The sequence below is a fragment of the Eulemur rufifrons genome, chromosome 17 (genome assembly GCF_041146395.1).
Source record: "Eulemur rufifrons isolate Redbay chromosome 17, OSU_ERuf_1, whole genome shotgun sequence".
NCBI lineage: Eukaryota > Metazoa > Chordata > Mammalia > Primates > Lemuridae > Eulemur > Eulemur rufifrons.
The window spans coordinates 40,458,043-40,476,642 of NC_090999.1; the positions used below are offsets into that span (position 1 = coordinate 40,458,043).

General features: G+C 36.9%; 2 protein-coding genes across 4 annotated transcripts in view; one reads left to right on the forward strand and one right to left on the reverse strand.

Moving 5' to 3' along the window:
- The window catches only part of KIF2A (kinesin family member 2A), a 58,221-nt gene extending 55,251 nt beyond the window's left edge, over positions 1–2,970 (forward strand). For all 3 annotated transcript variants that reach the window (XM_069492849.1, XM_069492850.1, XM_069492851.1), the window contains 2 exons: positions 133–268; positions 2,390–2,970. In XM_069492849.1, coding sequence (XP_069348950.1) covers positions 133–268; positions 2,390–2,475 — 222 coding nt within the window. In that variant the 3' untranslated portion in view covers positions 2,476–2,970. The remainder of the gene's footprint in view (positions 1–132; positions 269–2,389) is intronic.
- Positions 2,971–5,180: 2,210 nt separating this feature from the next.
- DIMT1 (DIM1 rRNA methyltransferase and ribosome maturation factor) lies at positions 5,181–16,847 on the reverse strand. The gene is made up of 12 exons (XM_069492174.1): positions 16,628–16,847; positions 16,201–16,274; positions 14,955–15,041; positions 13,428–13,489; positions 13,254–13,347; positions 13,122–13,171; positions 10,686–10,809; positions 10,453–10,545; positions 9,469–9,533; positions 8,789–8,852; positions 7,487–7,593; positions 5,181–6,008 (listed from the first exon to the last, which is right to left on the reverse strand). The coding sequence occupies exons 1-12, from the start codon at positions 16,704–16,706 to the stop codon at positions 5,966–5,968; spliced, it is 942 nt and encodes a 313-aa protein (XP_069348275.1). The 5' UTR covers positions 16,707–16,847; the 3' UTR covers positions 5,181–5,965.
- Between the last annotated feature and the right edge of the window lie 1,753 nt (positions 16,848–18,600).

Consider the following 18,600-nt stretch of genomic DNA (forward strand, 5'->3'; position numbering starts at 1 on the left):
TGAATAAAGATGTTCTATGTCTATTAATATTTTAGAGAATACCATATTATGTTTAATTACATTTAACAGAATTTATAAATTGGTTTGTTATACAAAGAGGCTTATTGTATTATTGAATTTTTGTCCTTTTAGGAATCTATTCGATGGTTAGAAGATGAAAAGGCTCTCCTAGAGATGACTGAAGAAGTAGACTATGATGTAGATTCATATGCTACACAACTTGAAGCTATTCTTGAGCAAAAAATAGACATTTTAACTGAGCTGCGGGGTAATTCTTTTTTCATCTTAGTGTTTGAAATCTGCTTGGTATTGGTATGTATATTAGTGGGATGATTTCATATTGCAAGAGGACATCTAAAGTGAAAATTATGGGCACTATTTAGCACCATCTTTCCAGAGGTATAAAGACCAACCATTCGTTTTTTCTGGAAAACATGGAGTATTATTTCAGATTCTCCTTAGTCATCTTTTTTTTTAGTCTTCTAAGAAAATAAAGACATTTTATCATTAAAGAAAAAATGTATTATAACAAATTTTTAAATCTTATATACCCATTCAGATCTTTAATTTGGTAGACTGATGCTTATTAGAATTTTCTTAAGTGAGGTCTGTTCAGGGTCATCTTTCAATAGCCTTGTGTCTGCTGCTGCTTTCTGCACCATCTTGTGTGATGTTTTTCTTTGAACACTTTGTTTTTTAAGACTACCCTCTCTACCTTACTCATGAAGAGAAGCATGTGACTTACCTACACACCGTGTCTTTTTGGCTTTTTAAATTAGTTCATCTGTGTAGCTTCAGATATGCATCTCTTATATGTGCTAATTTTTTAGGCATTGACAAACTATTGGCTCTGTTTATGTGTGAGTGGGTGACTGTATGTGTGTGTACATGCAATGCAGTGTAAACCAGATTGAAATTCCTAGTTTTGGGCAGCAGATAAGCTGCTTAATTTTTTAAAGCAGGCCCTTCGTGAAGTTGGTCGTTTGTTGTTTTTTTCCCCCACAACTTTTTGATTTACATTGACAGGTAAAATTATATGTATTTGTCATGTACATCATGATGTTTTGAAGTATATACAGGTTGCATATCCCTTATCTGAAATGGTTAGAATTGGAAGCATTTTGGATTTTGTATGTTTTCAGATTTTGGAATATTTGCATTATACTTACTGGTTGAACATTCCAAATCCAGAAATCTGAAATGCTCCACTGAACATTTCCTTTGAGCATCATATTGGCGCACAAAAGTTTTAAATTTTGGAGCATTTCAGATTTTGGCTTTTTGGATTTGGGGTGTTCAACCTACATACATTGTGGAATGGTTATGAAGTTGGTTGTTTGAAATCATATTCTGTCACTGTTTCCCCAAAATTTGCATTTGTTTTTGATGTTCATATTCAAGCCTTAATTTAAATTGTCTTGATCATTTCTCTAATCTGTAATAATTCACAATCAGCTTTTCTGTATGCATTTTATTCAGAAGACAGATCATAATGCACTCTAATGTTTTTCTTAGTTATATATATAGCATTCAACTTAATTGACTTTCCTTAATTTTCTCAGAATTTATGTATAGTAAGCATATCCGTAACTTTGAAGAAATTACTATTTAGATACTGCATTATTCAGTCCTTTGTTAGAAATTAAAGTTTTTTTCTTACCATCCAGAGATAATTTTAGATTACTAAACTGTTAAATTGACATTTAGTAAGACTCACAGTTTTCCTTTTTGACATGACTGTACATATTTTACACATATAAAACCTCCCTATACTCCAAAAGGAATTCAGATAAATTAAAATTGAAAACTGTACATGTGCCAAACAGAACAGAAGCCTGTTGATAGGTATAGAAACATAGGTATTTTGGGGATCGGTAATGATTTAGTTCTGAGTTTCTACCTGATAAAGAACAAAATGGGGCCGGGCGCGGTGGCTCACGCCTGTAATCCTAGCACTCTGGGAGGCCGAGGCGGGTGGATTGCTCAAGGTCAGGAGTTCGAGACCAGCCTGAGCGAGACCCCGTCTCTACTAAAAAATAGAAAGACATTATATGGACAACTAAAAATCTATATAGAAAAAATTAGCCGGGCATAGTGGCGCATGCCTGTAGTCCCAGCTACTCGGGAGGCTGAGGCAGTAGGATCACTTAAGCCGAGGAGTCTGAGGTTGCTGTGAGCTAAGCTGACGCCACGGCAATCACTCTAGCCTGGGTAACAAAGTGAGACTCTGTCTCAACAAAAAAAAAAAAAAAAAAAAAAAAGAACAAAATGGAAAACACTGAGTTACTGTTAAGAAATAACATAAGTGACTTGATAGGACCCATAAAATTGTAAACTGTATTGCATGTAATACACAATACTTACTCCCTTGTTCTTTTCTTTTTCCAAGATAAAGTGAAATCTTTTCGTGCCGCTCTACAAGAAGAAGAACAAGCCAGCAAGCAAATCAATCCGAAGAGACCCCGTGCCCTTTAAATTGGCACTTGCTGCTAAAGGATCCCCAGAACCCTCACTACTGTAACATACAATGGTTCAGCTGTAAGGGCCATTTGAAAGTTTGAAATTAAGTGTCTGTGGAAAATGTCTTGTCCTTCACCTGAATGACATTTCAATTTTGTGAAACACTCCTTTGTCTACAAAATGCTTCTAATCCAGGAGGCACAACCAAGAATTGGGATTAGTGAAGCATTTTGTTTCATTTACCCAAATAGTGGTTTACTTTTGGAGATCCTTGCCAATTTTATTTTCTATATGATGAAGATTGTGGACTCGATCCAGAGGTGGATAGTAGAGGGAAGCCACAGCATTTCCTTTTAACTCGGTTCAATTTTCGTAGCGAGACTGAGCAGTTTTAAATCCTTTGCGTGCATGCATACCTCATCAGTGATTGTACATACCTTGCCCACTCCTAGAGACAGCTGTGCTCACCTCTTCCTGCTTCGTGCCTTGACTAAGGCTATTAACCCTAAATTTCTGAAGCACAGCCAAGATAAATTACATTCCTTATTTGTCATTGTAAATTACCTTTGTGTGTACATTTTTACTGTATTTGAAACATTTTTTTGTGTGTGACTAGTTGATTTTGCAGGATGTGCCATATCATTGAACGGAACTAAAGTCTGTGACAGTGGACATAGCTGCTGGACCATTCCATCCTATATGTAAAGAAATCTGGAATTATGATTTTAAAACCATATAACATGTGATTAATTTTCTTAGCATTTTCTTTGTAAAGAACTAAAATATAAACTAGTTGGTGTATAATAAAAGTAATGAAATTCTGAGAAGAGTTTTATCTTAGGAAATTACATATATATGCAGTGTGTGTGCCAGTGTGGTATTAACAAGACTAATAGTGCAATTTGATCCTTACCAATACATTTCTTAATTTCAAGTGTTCATTAGCACCCCAAAATATACCTTTTTTATGTACTGTTAAAGGAAATTGGCTTCTGATGCATGAACATTATATGTACATTGAGAGTAGTCCATAATAGAAGTTAGTTTAAGCCAAGTGTAGACAGTACATAACTCCCTTGAAAAAGAATTAAGCTGAAAAAGAGTTGAGTTTGCCTTAAAAGGCAGATCTTACCCAAGCTCCATCTGGTACCAAATGTGAAATTTCACCATTATTTGGTGAGAATCACCAAATTCTCACCAGTAGATTGGTGTAGGGTATGCTACTTTTTAAATGGCAGCACTTATTTTTACAGATTGCTACTCCAAGAAAGAAAACTGGCCACTTTTCATGTAAATATTTTGTTGAAAGATTTATATATCTCTCTAGGAGTTTTCCCTCAGTTCCCAGGATAGATTCCAGGAGTAGATTACCCACCAAAAAATCTCCCAAGGATATCTTGTTTTAATTTACTCTGGGGAACTAGCTCATTCCCATGGGCCAAAGGGAAGCTATGAATGGAGAGTTACATGAGCCAGATTCTTTACTTCATTGTTCATAAAACCCAGAGGGTAGTTGTGAAAGATCCCAACACCATGGTGAAAAGCTCTGTAAACATGATATCTGAAACAAATGTAGATTTTCAGTATGCTTATTAATAAATTAAATCTATCAAATGAGTTTTAGAGATAATTTACTTCAATACAATCACCTTTGTTTTGGAAGGGACTCAGGTTTTCTTGCAGTTGTAAAATATATTCTATTTGTGTTTATTTCAAAGGGAAGAGAAAGAATGGAGGACTGTTACTGCAATGGCCTTGCAGAGGCTGTTTAAAAACATAGTTTTTGAGAATAACCAACCTTCAAAGGGCAATAAAGATGTGAACTTGCTCATTTTAAAGCACAACAGATTAGCTTTAATTTATTTTTGCAATGGATGGATACTATCTTTGGAGGGTCTCCTTATAGACAAATATGCCGCCTTATACTCTGATGGCTCCATTTGGATTAGGAGTCAAGGTATTTTAAAAAATTAATACCAAAAAGATCTTGGCAGTAGTATCATTCAGTCCTTCAGCTTTACAGATAGGGAAAACTGAAGGCCAGAAAAAGGATTAAAAACTCAGCAATTCATAGGCATAGAGGGAAATGACCTAAGAAAGCTGAGTTAAATCTTAAACTTTTTCTATAAGGATAGAGATGGTACAAGTGAACTCTGCAAAGTAGTTTTTGAAGTTAAAAAAAAAAAAGTACCCTTAAGTATAATTAATATTCATATAACAAAAGTGGATTGATGGAGCTAAGTAACTTTAATATTTTGTTCTGGATTAAGCATTCTTTAGTACTTTCTTAGACTTGAAAGCTGATATCCCTATTCATAAATAATTAAGAACATGCATTATTTTAACTATGTAGTAACATTACTATATGACTTTGAAGCCAGATTTCAAAATCTGGCTTTGCTAAATTAAGTGAAAATACTCCTTCTATTAAGTTAGGTAAAAAGAAAGCCAAATATCAATGAAGATATTTTTATTCATTTTCTTAATAAAATAGCTACTATAATTCTTTATTAAAGTATATTAACATCACTGAGTATTACACTGATTAAACATAGTAGCTAATAAAACTTGTTCATGACATCTATTGAAATTCTCAATCTGACAGTTTTAAAATGGCTTAAAACTAAGCACCAGGTATACAAAAAAATACTGGAAATTTTAATTATCCATAGCCATGAATACTGGGAATGTATAGTTGTGGGGAAATGGCTGTTTTTTTGAAGTTGAAAACAGATTTGAACTATAAAACCTGTTTTGATTTAAAAAGCCCTTTGAAATTTTGCTAAACCTATACTTTTTTTCCCCAAGAAAAACCATAATTTTATAGTTAATTTCATTCTAGTTGAGCTTCCTCATTTTACAAGGAGTCATGCCCAGAATGTGCCCAGCACAGCCTAGTGGCAGCAGCAGACTCAGGGTTACCCAGAACCCGATGATGCTACAGAGTAGCTAAAGAGGCAGTAAGAGGAGACACTGTATAGGGTAAATACAGAAAAGAATGAGAGAAGCAAAATAAAAACACTTTAAGAGACAATTGTTTTACTGTACATGTGAATAACAAGAAATGGTATGGGAAATATGTGACTAGAGAAGCATATTTTAACTTTTTTACTTCTTGAGGGATAGAGCTAAAGGTCTAAAGAGGGCCTCACGGTATATAACACAGTAAATAGAAAAGTAACATCTTTATATGATAAACTGTTAGAAATGATAAATCTAAGTATAAAGTTGTGCGTATCTGCGGCTCTTGAAGGTTATTATGAATAGATTGGACCCTGCCCTATGTTATATATTAAAAACAAACCAAAACCCAAAAAACTTAGGTCCTTAGAACTGACCACCTTAAAAATTTAGAATAACTGTTGACAACAGTAGTTTTAAGCCAAAAATAGTCAAGCAAATAAATAACGTGCCAGTAGAGCAAAAGCAAAGTTCATCTTCTCAAATGATGAAAACGTATAATTCATTTCTTTTCTTGACCTTGAAAATTCTGTTTTCCAAATACCTAGGAAAAATGAATACCTTCTGCATTGAATCCATGTAGCAATCTGAAAAAAAGAAACCAGAATGGAATGGTATTGAAAAGCTAATATGTGGCACATAATGGTGTATAATTCTATACCATTAATTCTAAAACATGAACATGTCAGCATACTCATGCAGCCCACCCACTCCTCACACTAGTCATTAAAGAAACCTTACTGTCCAACTAAATGTATAAGATATATATTGGTTAAAACCATGTCATGGTGCCTCTTTCACTGTAGCCTGTATGTCTTAAGTTATAATGAATTTGACTAAAATTATCTTAGACTTCCACTATCTCCGGTCTAAGAGCTCGCTGGCATTTGTTCCATTTCAACATTGTAAAGGAACAAGAGCTGTTTGGAATTAGAGGTGGAAGTCAGATAAATGACCAATCTTACATGCCCATTCTTCCTTTCTGAGCTGTTTTAAGGTTCAAATACTTACACCTGTTTATCTCTGTGGACTAACCTATGTTTTTATTAGATTCTAGTTAGCAAACTGCACATGCTCAATAACCTTGAGGAAATTCAATGAGAGCAGAGGAAGATAAAATATTTCTATTTCGACCTGAGATTATTTTTAGGCTGGCTCATAGAACAGGTCCAGGTAAATTAAAATGTCTGGAAAAGCAAAGTAGGTACTTAGGAATAGTGTTCAACACCTAGGACTAACATCTAATAAAGACTCAGTAATGATAGCATTTGTCAGTAATGTAGAACTGTGTTTCCAGCTTAGAAAAAGTAAAACCAATGACTTTTCTAACAATCTACCCTCATTCAGCCTCTAGAACATGGAAGCTTTAAAAGTGAATTGGCTAAATAGGCAAGAACTTCTGAAAGTTAACATGTTAATTAAAAACAAAGAGTATAGGTTAATAATTACCTGGGTAATTAATTGAAGCCTTACTCTGCTTTCATAAGACTTGTTTACTTAAAGGAAAACAGATTTTGGTCTAAATTGCCCAGATAATTATGATACCTTTTTACCCAAGATATGTAAAACCTGCCTCAGGCTACAAAACAACTATTACTAAATGGGTAACCAGGTATGATTGTAACTGACATTATTTCATGCTTAAGATCTATATAACAATAGCTATTCCCAATAAGGAAATTAAAAAAAATTAGGTCCAGTTACACATACTTTGAGTTTTTCTACCTTATGGGCTACTTTGGAGGGACAAGCTATTAAAGACTAAGACTGAATGCGAGTTGGGGGAGGGAGCAGGAAGGGAGGAGCATGTACACCACAACACACGTTAACGCAGAGGCAACCTTCTGGCTCAGACTGTTCTTTACTACTATTAAAAGAAAATGGTCATTCTGCTGCAGCTAACTAGCCTCCATCTTCTACACCAAATACTATTCCGTGCCATGGAAGTGCTATGCAATAACTCTCCCAGGTAGCACCTTATACCGCTTAAAAGCCTTTAAATCTCTAATCTGAAGGTGTCACAGTAAAGAAATGTAAACACTTAGGAAAACAAAAATGTAATTACCTGATGAAGTCATCTATGTCCATGGAACGGGCCCGTTTGTCACTAAAACCTGTGCTGGTTAGGATTTGCTGTATTTTATCTGCTATGCTGAAATCTTCTGGTATTACCTATCAATATAAGATTCAGAATAAAAAAACAACATATCTTTAATGAATCACCTTGACTCTTTTTTTTTTTAGTTCAGTAAGTCATAAAATAGTCACTTTTAATATATATCTGTTATAACAGTTTGGAAAGCCTGATTGTGTAATACTTGGATCTCCAAAGTTAAGTAACTCTAAGTTAAGTGGTTGGCTTTTACCATGTAACAAATACTCAGTATAACTTGAATCAATAATCATGTATATTGGTATTTTTCTTTAAAATTCTGAAATAGTTATCAGTTTCAGACTTCAAAAAATAAAACTGTAAACTAAATTTTAAAGCAATTATTAATCCTTTCAAAATAACTACATTTTCTTGCCACAGATTTCACCTAACCAGCTAATTTTTCTCAAAGAGATGACCTCTCCAACCTTGAGAATATTAAGTATTTCATACTTAATTCACATCTTTTATTCAAAGATTTTTCTTAATATAGCTTAATATTTTTTTACTTAGGCAGATGATATAATGACTTTTTGCCCATAAAAAAGAAAATGGAAATAGTATTGTGATACATTAAAATCCTATAGAATCATAAAAGGTACAAAAGAAATTTGCCTTTGTCTACTTTAAACTGAAAACTAAAAAGTTAGCAAACATCAGATACTCCTTATCTATGGATATGGATATGTGCCCACACTTGTTTAAAGAAAGTGTTGCACAGATGCTAAGTGGCATGAGGCTCACAATAAAAAATCTATTCAGCTTCTACTTTATTCTAATTATTTCAATTTCTGAGTGTTAAAAGTTATGAAGAAAATAGTAGCTTTAAATTTATAATTGCTATTGTGAGCAATAAGGGATGGTCACAATTCAGAGGATAGTAAATTGTACACAGTTTAAGCTGAGCAAGCTACATGAATCTACAACTAAGGAAATTCTAACTGCTGCATCTGATTCTTGTTATGGCTAAAAACAGCTGTCAGTAATTAAAGAGGAGCGGGTAGAGTAACCAAACTTGCTCAGATCTGTTCCACAGAATGCAAACGGCACTGACTTGTCAGAATTCAAGTCAAATTTTGCTAGTTAAGCATTATGAATACTATCTTTTAAGGATCCTATGGAATGTACAAAATAATCTCATAGTGATTTAAAAGAATAAAAATAGGACATTTTAAAAGAAAAATCAGTGAAACTACAGAAACATTTTCTACTTACAGTATTATGGACTGAACAATGAATTCTGTAGTTTTTTTCCAACAGCTGTTGTACTGCACTTGATCTATGGCATAAATAAGTCATGTCACTATTATTATTCCTCAGAGATTACACATGGCTTCCTTTCAGTTTAGATGAGATTAAATCTATGTTCCCTAGGGTAAAATTAAAGAATTTTAAAAGGTGTTGAATATTTTAACTTATGAAGGAAACATTAATTATATTTAAAAAGTCCTGATAAACATCTCTTAAATTCTTAGAGAAGTTCTAGACCCTCTACAAAACATCCCCTTTAAAAACAAACTCCAAACACTAAAACTGGCTCTCATAAACTCCAAATTGGTATGTTAAATTTTTCCAAATTAATAAAATGGCACAAATCCTTCACAAATGTGGAAGGGGTCTATCATCACCCCATTTTTCCAACAAAAAAACTAGGCAGATGTATCAGAGTTTTAGGGTTTTTTTCCTGTTTTGCCAAAAACGATCTGATTCCCAACTCCAGGAACTTTCTTCATTAAATTTTCCTGCCTCCCCAAGTCCAAATTAAAAAAGGTGAAGTTTTTCTAGACATGGATAATCTTTATGGTGTAGGGTAGCTGTTCAGGAAAAGGACCAAATTCTAGCATAATATCTGGACTATTGGTCCTTTGTACATTACAAGTTAATAAAATACTTACTTAAATGCAGCAGAAAGAGTCTTGTTTTTCCTAACAAAGGTGATTCTTACGAGGCCATCCCATTCCTGAAATATAAAGTGATATTTTCTTCAAAATACAAACCTTCTTGTCTATGCCTGCTATGTATTATTTTGTCATTTAACATACACAACTGGAGGACCTTCTGGAGTTCTGAAAATGTTCTACATCTTGATCTGGTAGGCACACATATTAATATAGATGCAAAAGTAAGATGTGTACCTGATTTCTGCACTTTGGTGTACCTCACTGAATGTATTTATTTTTTCCTCAATTTTTTTAAAAATTGGAAAAAATAAAGTCAGGCTGGTGGCACATGACTATAGTCCCAGCTACTCAGGAGGCTGAGGTGGGAGGATCACTTGAGCCCAGGAGTTTGAGTCCAGCCTGGTCATAAAAAAAACAACATGGCATTTATGTAGGTCTAAGTATCATTTTCAAAAATAAGATTCAAAACAGGCATGATTTAGGAGACAGCCTGTGCAACACACCTAAACTTCCTTGACCACTCCACCTGCCACCAGTTGATTACACAATCATGTTTTTCTCTAATGTGACTATAGAAAGGTTTTTCATCAAGTGGTCTAGCTTTCTTCACTTTTTAAATCACAAAAAACAAGATTTATGATTAAAAAGTGTTACCCACAATACTTTTCATTTTACCTTGTTTTCCAAGTTTTATTCAAATGGAAACATGTTTTCCACAGCTATAATCTTAAGTGAAATATAACTGCATTCTAATCTTTTTGCCTTTTACAAACATTTCCATGCCTTTTAGTGGACTTCATAACTACTTTGTATCAAATTATTTCATCTACTCCATCACAGGGGATGTATCATAATTAACATTTTCCTATGTTTGGATATTTAGGTTGACTCAATATTTTTCTACTGCTATAGACACATATCTTCTAGCTGGGACTTTTTTTTTTCCCTTTATTTAATGCCCTACTATCTTAACCTCACCTGAAAATTTATGGGTGGTGGTGGATTCTTAGGTTCTATCCTTACAACACTGGATTCCACCTTGGGTGGTGGTCTGAAGTTATTCTTTCCAACCTGTTAATCAGAAAATATTTAAGTAGTACTCTCAAAGGCAACTTTTAGTTAGTAATCAAAGATCCTCTCCTCACAGAAAGCCCAGCTAGATGCTCAAGGATGAGTTAAGCTAGATTATCTCAACAAGAAACATCACTTACTTTCATCAGATGGTCCACACGTGCTAATAGCTGTGTGTTAATTGAGAGTCTGCAGTATAACTTATCTCCAGGTTTTGCAACCAGTCGGAGAGCAAATTCCCTTTGAAACATAAGTATAGCACATCTGAAAAGAAAGCAGAAAGGAATAAGGAAAATGGTCACTTTCAACTATAAATATAATTTAACTGCAATAAATTTTCTTGGGAGAGAAATCGAGAGCAAAGTCATAATCACCTAATTACAAGGCAGAAGAATACTTTATTACCCCAAAATGAAACAGCTGGCTTTGTTTTCTGTTTTATAATGGCCTCACCCCCTAACCCCAAAAAAGATGGCTTGCATATGTAAGCCCTCAATGATCAGAGGAGAAAGTATTGCAAATCAGCATTAGTCCATCACCCCTTCTATGAAAACAAAAATAAAACAAAATTGACTCAGTAATAGAATTATATTCATGGGGTAGCAAACATCCTTAAGGAAGAGGTAAAGCGGGAGAAGCAGATGGTGATGTTCAGGGTCCTCCTTTTTTTTTTTTTTTTTTACAGTCTCCCTCTGTTGTCCAGGCTAGAGTACAGGGGCATCATCACAGCTCACTGCAACCTCCAACTCCTGGGCTCAAGGGATCCTCTCGCCTCAGCCTCCCCAGTAGCTAGGACTACACGATTCAATAGGTTAAAAGATGTGGAAGCTTTACCAGTAAGCAATGGGGAGGCTTTATGGATGCTAATGAACAAAAGAAGAGCTACTTCAAAGCTGCACTTTGACTTTCAAACTTTTTTGACAATGAGTCACACCAACAAATACATTTGACATTGCAACCCAAGCCACAGATATCTATATGTATATGCGTTTATATACTGTTATTTCAAAACAAGTTTCATAAAACTAGAATCACCTGGACCACATGCAATGCCCTCTGATCTGTTCTATTCTATGTCACTGGGGAAAAAAAAAAGGATGGTCATGACTCACTAAATTTATTTTATTACCACTAAGGGGTTTCTGACTTGCAGTTTGAAAGCCACTAGTATAGACTGTACAAGGGGACTTCAAAAAACTCAAGGACAAATGGAATTAAAAGATAAAAATAAAAAATATAAGATTTATTTCTCAACATAAGCTCCATCAAGGTCAAGACACTTTTATTAGCAATACCAGCCATTTAGTCCATTCCTAAAGAACAGGGCCCTGAGAATTTAACCAGTTTGATGCAGTCTTTTTTAATTAACTGAAAAAAACAGGTGCCCTTTAAAGGTTTTTTAAGATTAGGGAACAAAAAGAAGTCAGGACTCAAATCAGGACTGTAAGATACATGCCTAATGATTTCCCACCAAAACTCTTGCAAAATTGCCCTTGTTTGATGAGAGGAATGAGCAGGAGCACTGAGATGGTAAAGGAATCGCAGGTAAAGCTTTCCTGGGTGTATTTCTGCTAAAGCTTTGGCTAACTTTCTCAAAACATTCTCATGATAAGCAAATGCTATTATTCTTTGGCCCTCCAGAAAGTAAAAAAAAAAAATGTCTTGTGCACCCCAAAAAACTATTGCCATAACCTTTGCTCTTGACCAGTCCACTTTTGCTTTGACTACGCCACTTCTGCCGCTTGGCAGCCATTGCTTTATCGTGCTTCTTTGTCTTCAGGATCGTACTGGTAAAGCTATGTTTCATCTACTGTTATAATTCTTTGAGGAAATGCTTATTGATCTCACTTGTTTAAAATTTCTATCAGAAGTTCTGCTTTTGAGCTGGGTATGGTGGCTGACACCTATAATCCCAGCTACTCGGGAGGCTGAGGCAGGAGGATTGCTTGAGGGCAGGAGTTGGAGACCAGCCTAAGCAACATAGGGAGACCCCCGCCCCATCTCTACAAAAAAAAAAAAAAAATTCACTGAACCTAGTGGCACGTGCCTAAAGTCCCAGCTGCTATTCAAGAGGCTGAAGCAGGAGGATCACTTGAGCCCAGGAGCTCGAGACTACAGTGAGCCACCACTGTACTCCAGCCTGGGCAACAGTGTGAGACCTTATCTCTACATATAAAAAGGAAAAGAAAAGAAATCCATGTATTCTGTGTATAGTTTTCTCATAATATGCTTTTTCCATGAACTTTGTGAAGATCCCTTGTACTAGAGACTAGTTAGGAAGCCACTGCAAATGTCTAGACATAGGTAATAAAAAGTCTGACGTAAACTAATGGCAAGATTAAAATATAGGGAAAGGCTGCCTGGTTTCAGAAACGGAATCTATACCACACCTTCCACAAATAACTTTTCCCAATTGAAAAAGAGAGAGAGAAAGAAAAAGACCTCCATACAAATGAATATTTTCCACAAAATTTCTCCAGTAGTTTTTCAGTTGACTTTCCTTTTCAGCTGTGTTCATGGCCTAAATCCTCAATCTTTCTAAAATTTGGCAGTAACTCTGGTCTTTTGTCACAAACCTGAAAAAAGGTCGGTGCAGCAACAGCTTGAAGACAAAAGGAGAAGAGATCTGTAAGAGAATTAACTAGTTATTTCTGGGAGAGACACACCAGAGAAACACTTATGATGCTCCTGACAATTTGAGGACATACCTGATAAGGCAAATTTGCCACACAAGCATCAAAGAATGGCAAGTCTGCTTTCAACACATCACCCACCATTACCTGAAGTTTGCTGGCCAGAGGCCTGATAAAAAAAGAAAAAATTTAAAAAGCATGTTGTTTCATGAAACTGAAATGCACTTTAATTCTATTATGTATACTCACGTGCCCTGAACTCTTTTGTGTAGTTCTGCTACTAGCCTTGGGTCAAGTTCACAGGCAACTACCTAAATTTTTTAAAAAAAGTTTCTTTAGGTTAATTATGGAGTATAAATCTTTTCTTATTATCCCTGTAGTAATTCTTACATGATTTACATGATTTAAATTTCTTTTCTCAAGTCTATCATCAATATTCAATATTCTTTTTTTTTTTTTAACAACTCTACAAGTCTTGGGGAATAGTCTCTGAATTGTACCCCCCTACATTAAACAACAAAAACACCACTCAAAAAAGTAGATGACCAGATTATATGAGTTCTACCCAAATATACAACAGAATTACCCAGAATTACCATGTTTTGTCTGTCTCCATGCTTTGTAATTGAACAGATGATGAAAAAAATACATAATATGTCTGTGTAGTCAGTGTTCTTAGACAGGAGCATACAACGCAACTGCTGTTAAAATGTGCATATCACTTCTCTCATCTACCATCTACCGGGATCCAGAATACATAACATAAATTCTCAAGTAAATGAAAACACACCAGATAAGGTTGAAATAAGGCTGAAATTGTAATTTTACTGCAATTTCAGGTAAGGTTTCTCTGACTTCCAACAAGACTACGTCTACAGGGTAAACAAATGTGCTGCTTATTCTGTTTGGCTCCCAAATCCACTCTCTACCTTTCTCTGCGCCCCATAGGTAATGCAGTCCAGCTCCCTTACCCTTTGACTTCTGTTGGGACTGGCCAGTGAAAGGCACACGGGGAGGGGCTGGCTATTTATTTCCTAATTCCTGCTTCATGCCTTGCAGAAGTTTTGGCAGTGGCAGTATTCCGCTATGAGTGGCTCCTCTTCCATGGCTCCTACTCTCACTGGGCTAACAGTTTCCTGCCCTTTCCACTGAGGCCTTTGTATGGTAACTGCCTTGCTGTGGCTACTCACTAGTTTCACTAATGCTTACTGGTTCCCTTAACCCCATTCCCACATGTCCATAACAGTCTCTCCATTAAACTCTCTTCAGATAAGCCCTTTAAAATGTGCTGTTTCTACTAGGACACAACAATGGTTCCATTTAACTGGAAGCTGGGTCAGCCAAGACACAAAGAAGATACCAGCAACATCCAGGTGGTACCCAATCTCAGAGACCTGAGCCCTAGCTCTGCAGGTATTTTCCTCCAAAGTTCTGGATTCTAATAATTCCAACCTCTTTGTTTTGCTCCCCCAGGCCTAGAGGTGGTAGCTGCTCTTTGCATTATTATTTTGGGGTTATTTCATTGTCCTCATCTTTTACTTTTAGTCCTCTAACAAACATGTAACCAATTCCCTACATTAAATTCACTGTTGAACTATCTAATGTGATTTCTGTTTTCCTGACTGAAATATACTTTCTGAAATAAAATCTCTAGCAAGGGATTAAGAGTTACTATTAAAATAATAGCAATTAATGAAAACGGATTTACATTTGTAAACTAGCTGAGCCTGCTCACAAATTCATTTCTGATACTAAAACATTACATCATCTTTTTACCTTTTTTGCCTTTTCTAACAACTTTACAGTCATGTTGCCAGTTCCAGGTCCAACTTCCAGCACCACATCAGTTGGTCTTAAGGCAGCCTAAAAACAAGCACAACCACTGTAGCTCTTCTGGCACATCTGAACACATAATTTAATTTACACCTAAACATCTTTGCTTGTAAGGACTCGGTTAAGAGATCTTACTCCAACTCCATTTTTAGATTTCTCCACGATCTATGTGGTGAACAAAGTTACCTACATAACATTTGGTACAAATGAAAATCTAAGACCTCTCCTAACGTGTGGGAATACTCAAACTTTAGGAGTCACAAAAGCAGGAATAGCAGCTCTTTCTGGGATTAGCATTCTGCTTTCTTCCGTGGAAATGATTCCCATAGCTACTTGTTACCAACTCTGTTCATATCAACAAGTTTGAATGGGAAAGGACTGTACATGTTGGGCAAAGTTTCTCAATTTTCAACTCATGTCTAGTTTCAGGGATGCAGGAGTGTGAGAAACTGTACACAAAACTGGTAGTACGCAAACAGCTGTAACACTCTAGGTCCACAGTTTTCCTCAGATGCTCAAAGTAATCCATAAACTACAAAGGTTAAAAAATTAGGCCAACCCTCATTTTGCAAATGACACTAAGTCCGATAAAGCCCTTTAATGCTCTTGCTACAGCTCCAGGATGCTTCCCTTGTTTGTAACTTTCATAAAGGGCATTTGCGCCATGTATATTTCACCTCCTAACACCCAACCATCCACAATAATAAGAGAACCACAATAAACCAGATAGGAGGAATACTCCAAATAATTTATGTGTGGCACCAGAATATACCAAATTAATTTATATGCAATACTCTAAGTCTTCTGGGGAACAAACTTCCTACTGTATGGTTTAGATGTAAGTTTTAGACTCTGGAGCAAATAAAAACTAAAAGTGATATGGTACCAAGAAAAAGTGATTAGGAATAGAAGAATGATAGAATCTGGAATTGAGCAAGTAGAAAGGTCCAGCTATGAAGTACATAATCCACAGAAAGACAAAGAATTTGGGGCCAGGAGAAACCCAGACCCGCAGAATGAATCTTATCACGCACAAGACAGCCTACAAGTCCCAGACAATCTTTTAATGTAGTCAACAAATATTTATAAAGTTATCTACTTTATGCCAGGCATCTTCTCTGCGTTTAAGTTTTCCCAAGAATAAAATTAATAAACCAACAACTCTCTCCCTTTCCTCTTCCACACCCACCTTATCGATAATGCTGTTAACAATGAGAGGATTTTTCAAAATGTGCTGCCCAATCCCCGTGTTGAACATGAGTCCTGGAAGAAAATACGAAAGAGCTTTAATTTCTCTGCTAAGATGAGATATTAGACCGTCCCAGAAAAGAAAGCAGGATGGGTAGGGTTAGATTTCCGCGCCAACGAGGGCAACTAAACGTCAAGCTCCGCGAGGGGGCCAGCAAATGCCTGAAGTCCATCCCTTCCGCTGGAAAGGTAGCCGGGTGGAGTGCAGGGTCAGCGGCCCGCGCTCTGGGAACCCCGGACTTACGCGCCCACGGGCGCGCGCGGGTCCCGACCAGTCTCAAGCAGCTGCTCAGGCTTCGGTCAGTACCCTAGGGTTGGTCCTGCCGGAAGGCCGGACCCGACCCCCACTTCCTCCCGGGGCTCCGCACCTCCAGCGCTCTTCAGCTCCCGGCGCTGTTCCTGCCGCTGACGGCGGCGGCCGATCGCCCCCGACTTGACCTTCGGCATCTCTGCAGGAAGCGGGCCCACAGGTCCGGGATGTCAAGCAAGACCAAAGTAGGGGCTAGCTGGAGAAACCCACCACGTGGGAATCGCCGCCCTCTCCGCCCGCACCACTGCCACCTCTCCCACCACTGCCGGACGCGTGGGGAGCCGGGCCGAAAGCTTTGGGCTCCTCCCCCAGAAGGCGGGCGGACCTTGCATCCTAGTGGCTGCCGGGAATTGTAGTCTCCAAAGGGAGGAAAGCCTAAACTTGGGAGCCTATAGATCCCAGAAGGCACCGCGCTGCCGATGCGGACAGTTTGGAGTTTGGATTGGCTGATTTAGAGTCCGGGGCGGGGCTTCTCGGCCACGTCAGCTTGGAGTTTGTTAAGAGGGTGTTGGTTTGGCACTCTAGACATTGACGAGGCTGTTTAGGTTATGTAATGGGCTTAAGCCTGTGGGTGCTCTGTAAGGCCGGGTTCTGAGATTTCTTCATGTGCCTCGCTCTTGCTTTCCCGAGATGGTGTGGTGGGAAAGCCAGGATTTGGGGATGAGGAGCTTACTCCTTTGGGGAATGTATTATCCCCGCTGCTTGCTCTGGGGAGAAGAACTCCGAGAATGGAATTAGCCTCTATTTGGGCTAGGGCTGCTGGTTGCTTTACTTCCTCGGCATTGACTCCCTGAACATTTATTAAGCTGCAGCTGTGTATTAGACACTGCTAAGTAAGAAACTACCCTCAAAGTTTATTCCATTGAGAGAGATTGACAAAAAATCCAAAATACGATAACAGGTATGTATTGGATATTCTGCGATAATGTGCAAGCAAGGTCCACGTCTGTTTTGCCTGCCAGATGGCTCTCGGTTTTTAATTTTTCTGTGTGTACTCTATTTTGTTGAAGAAACAGCTTCTTCCTGTCATTACTAAAGGTGACTCTTTGCTGAGCAGTTGTGTACACTCCCAAACCTTGATCTTGGCCCTTCCTTTCTCTGCTGTAATTCTAACTCAGAAAAAAAAATGCCACATACCCTTGTAGCATCTTCAATTACTTATTTCATTACATTAATTATTAATTTATTCCACAATTTTGGAGAATCTGCAGTGTGCCAGGCACTGTGTCAAATGTTGAGAATAGAAAGATTAACGGACTGGAAACCTGTTTTTAAAAAATTTCCTGGAGAGGGAGGGAGAATCAGCTCTAGTGCTCCCACAAGAGAGGCAAATAATTACAATAATAGCTACCATTTGTTGAGCAATTTTGTACTACATACTTTATAGTTACATTATCTCATTTGATGTTTTCGAACAGTTCTCTGAGATAGGTCTTATCATTATGGCCATTTTATAGATGTGGAAACAGGACAAAAATGTTTTAATACCTTGCTCAAGGTCATACAGTAAATGACAGATCCATCTTGAAACTAGGTCTTTATTTTAGTGATTGTGTGCTTTAAAGGAAGTATGATCACAGCACTATGACTAGTATTTGAGGCAACTGGGAATCATTTCAAAATATAATATTTGAGCTGAGTCTTTAAAGGACAAACAAATAATCAACAGAGTGAACAGACTGCAGAATGGGAGAAAATATTTGCAAACTATACATCAGACAGGGGACTAATGTCCACAATTTATAAGAAACTCAAATAACTCAATAATAACAAGAAAACAATTAACTCCATTAAAAAACGAATAAAGCCACACGCACACACAAAACCCTAGAAATATACTTAACCAAGGAGGTGAAAGATCTCTACAAGGAGAACTGCAAAACACTGATGAAAAAAATCATAGATGACACAAACAAATGGAAAAACATCCCATGCTCATAGAAAAATCAATATTGCTAAAATGTCCATACTGCCCAAAGTGATTTACCGATTCAATGGAATTCCCATCAAAATACGAATGGCATTTTTCAC

Coding starts and splice junctions, on each gene's coding strand:
- DIMT1 (XM_069492174.1), bottom strand. CDS start 16,706: ATGCCGAAGGTCAAGTCGGGGGCGATCGGCCGCCGCCGTCAGCGGCAG. Junction 15,042..16,200: donor TTAACAGCATTATCGATAAG/GTGGGTGTGGAA, acceptor GCTTGTTTTTAG/GCTGCCTTAAGACCAACTGA. Junction 7,594..8,788: donor ATTGTTCAGTCCATAATACT/GTAAGTAGAAAA, acceptor TTATATTGATAG/GTAATACCAGAAGATTTCAG.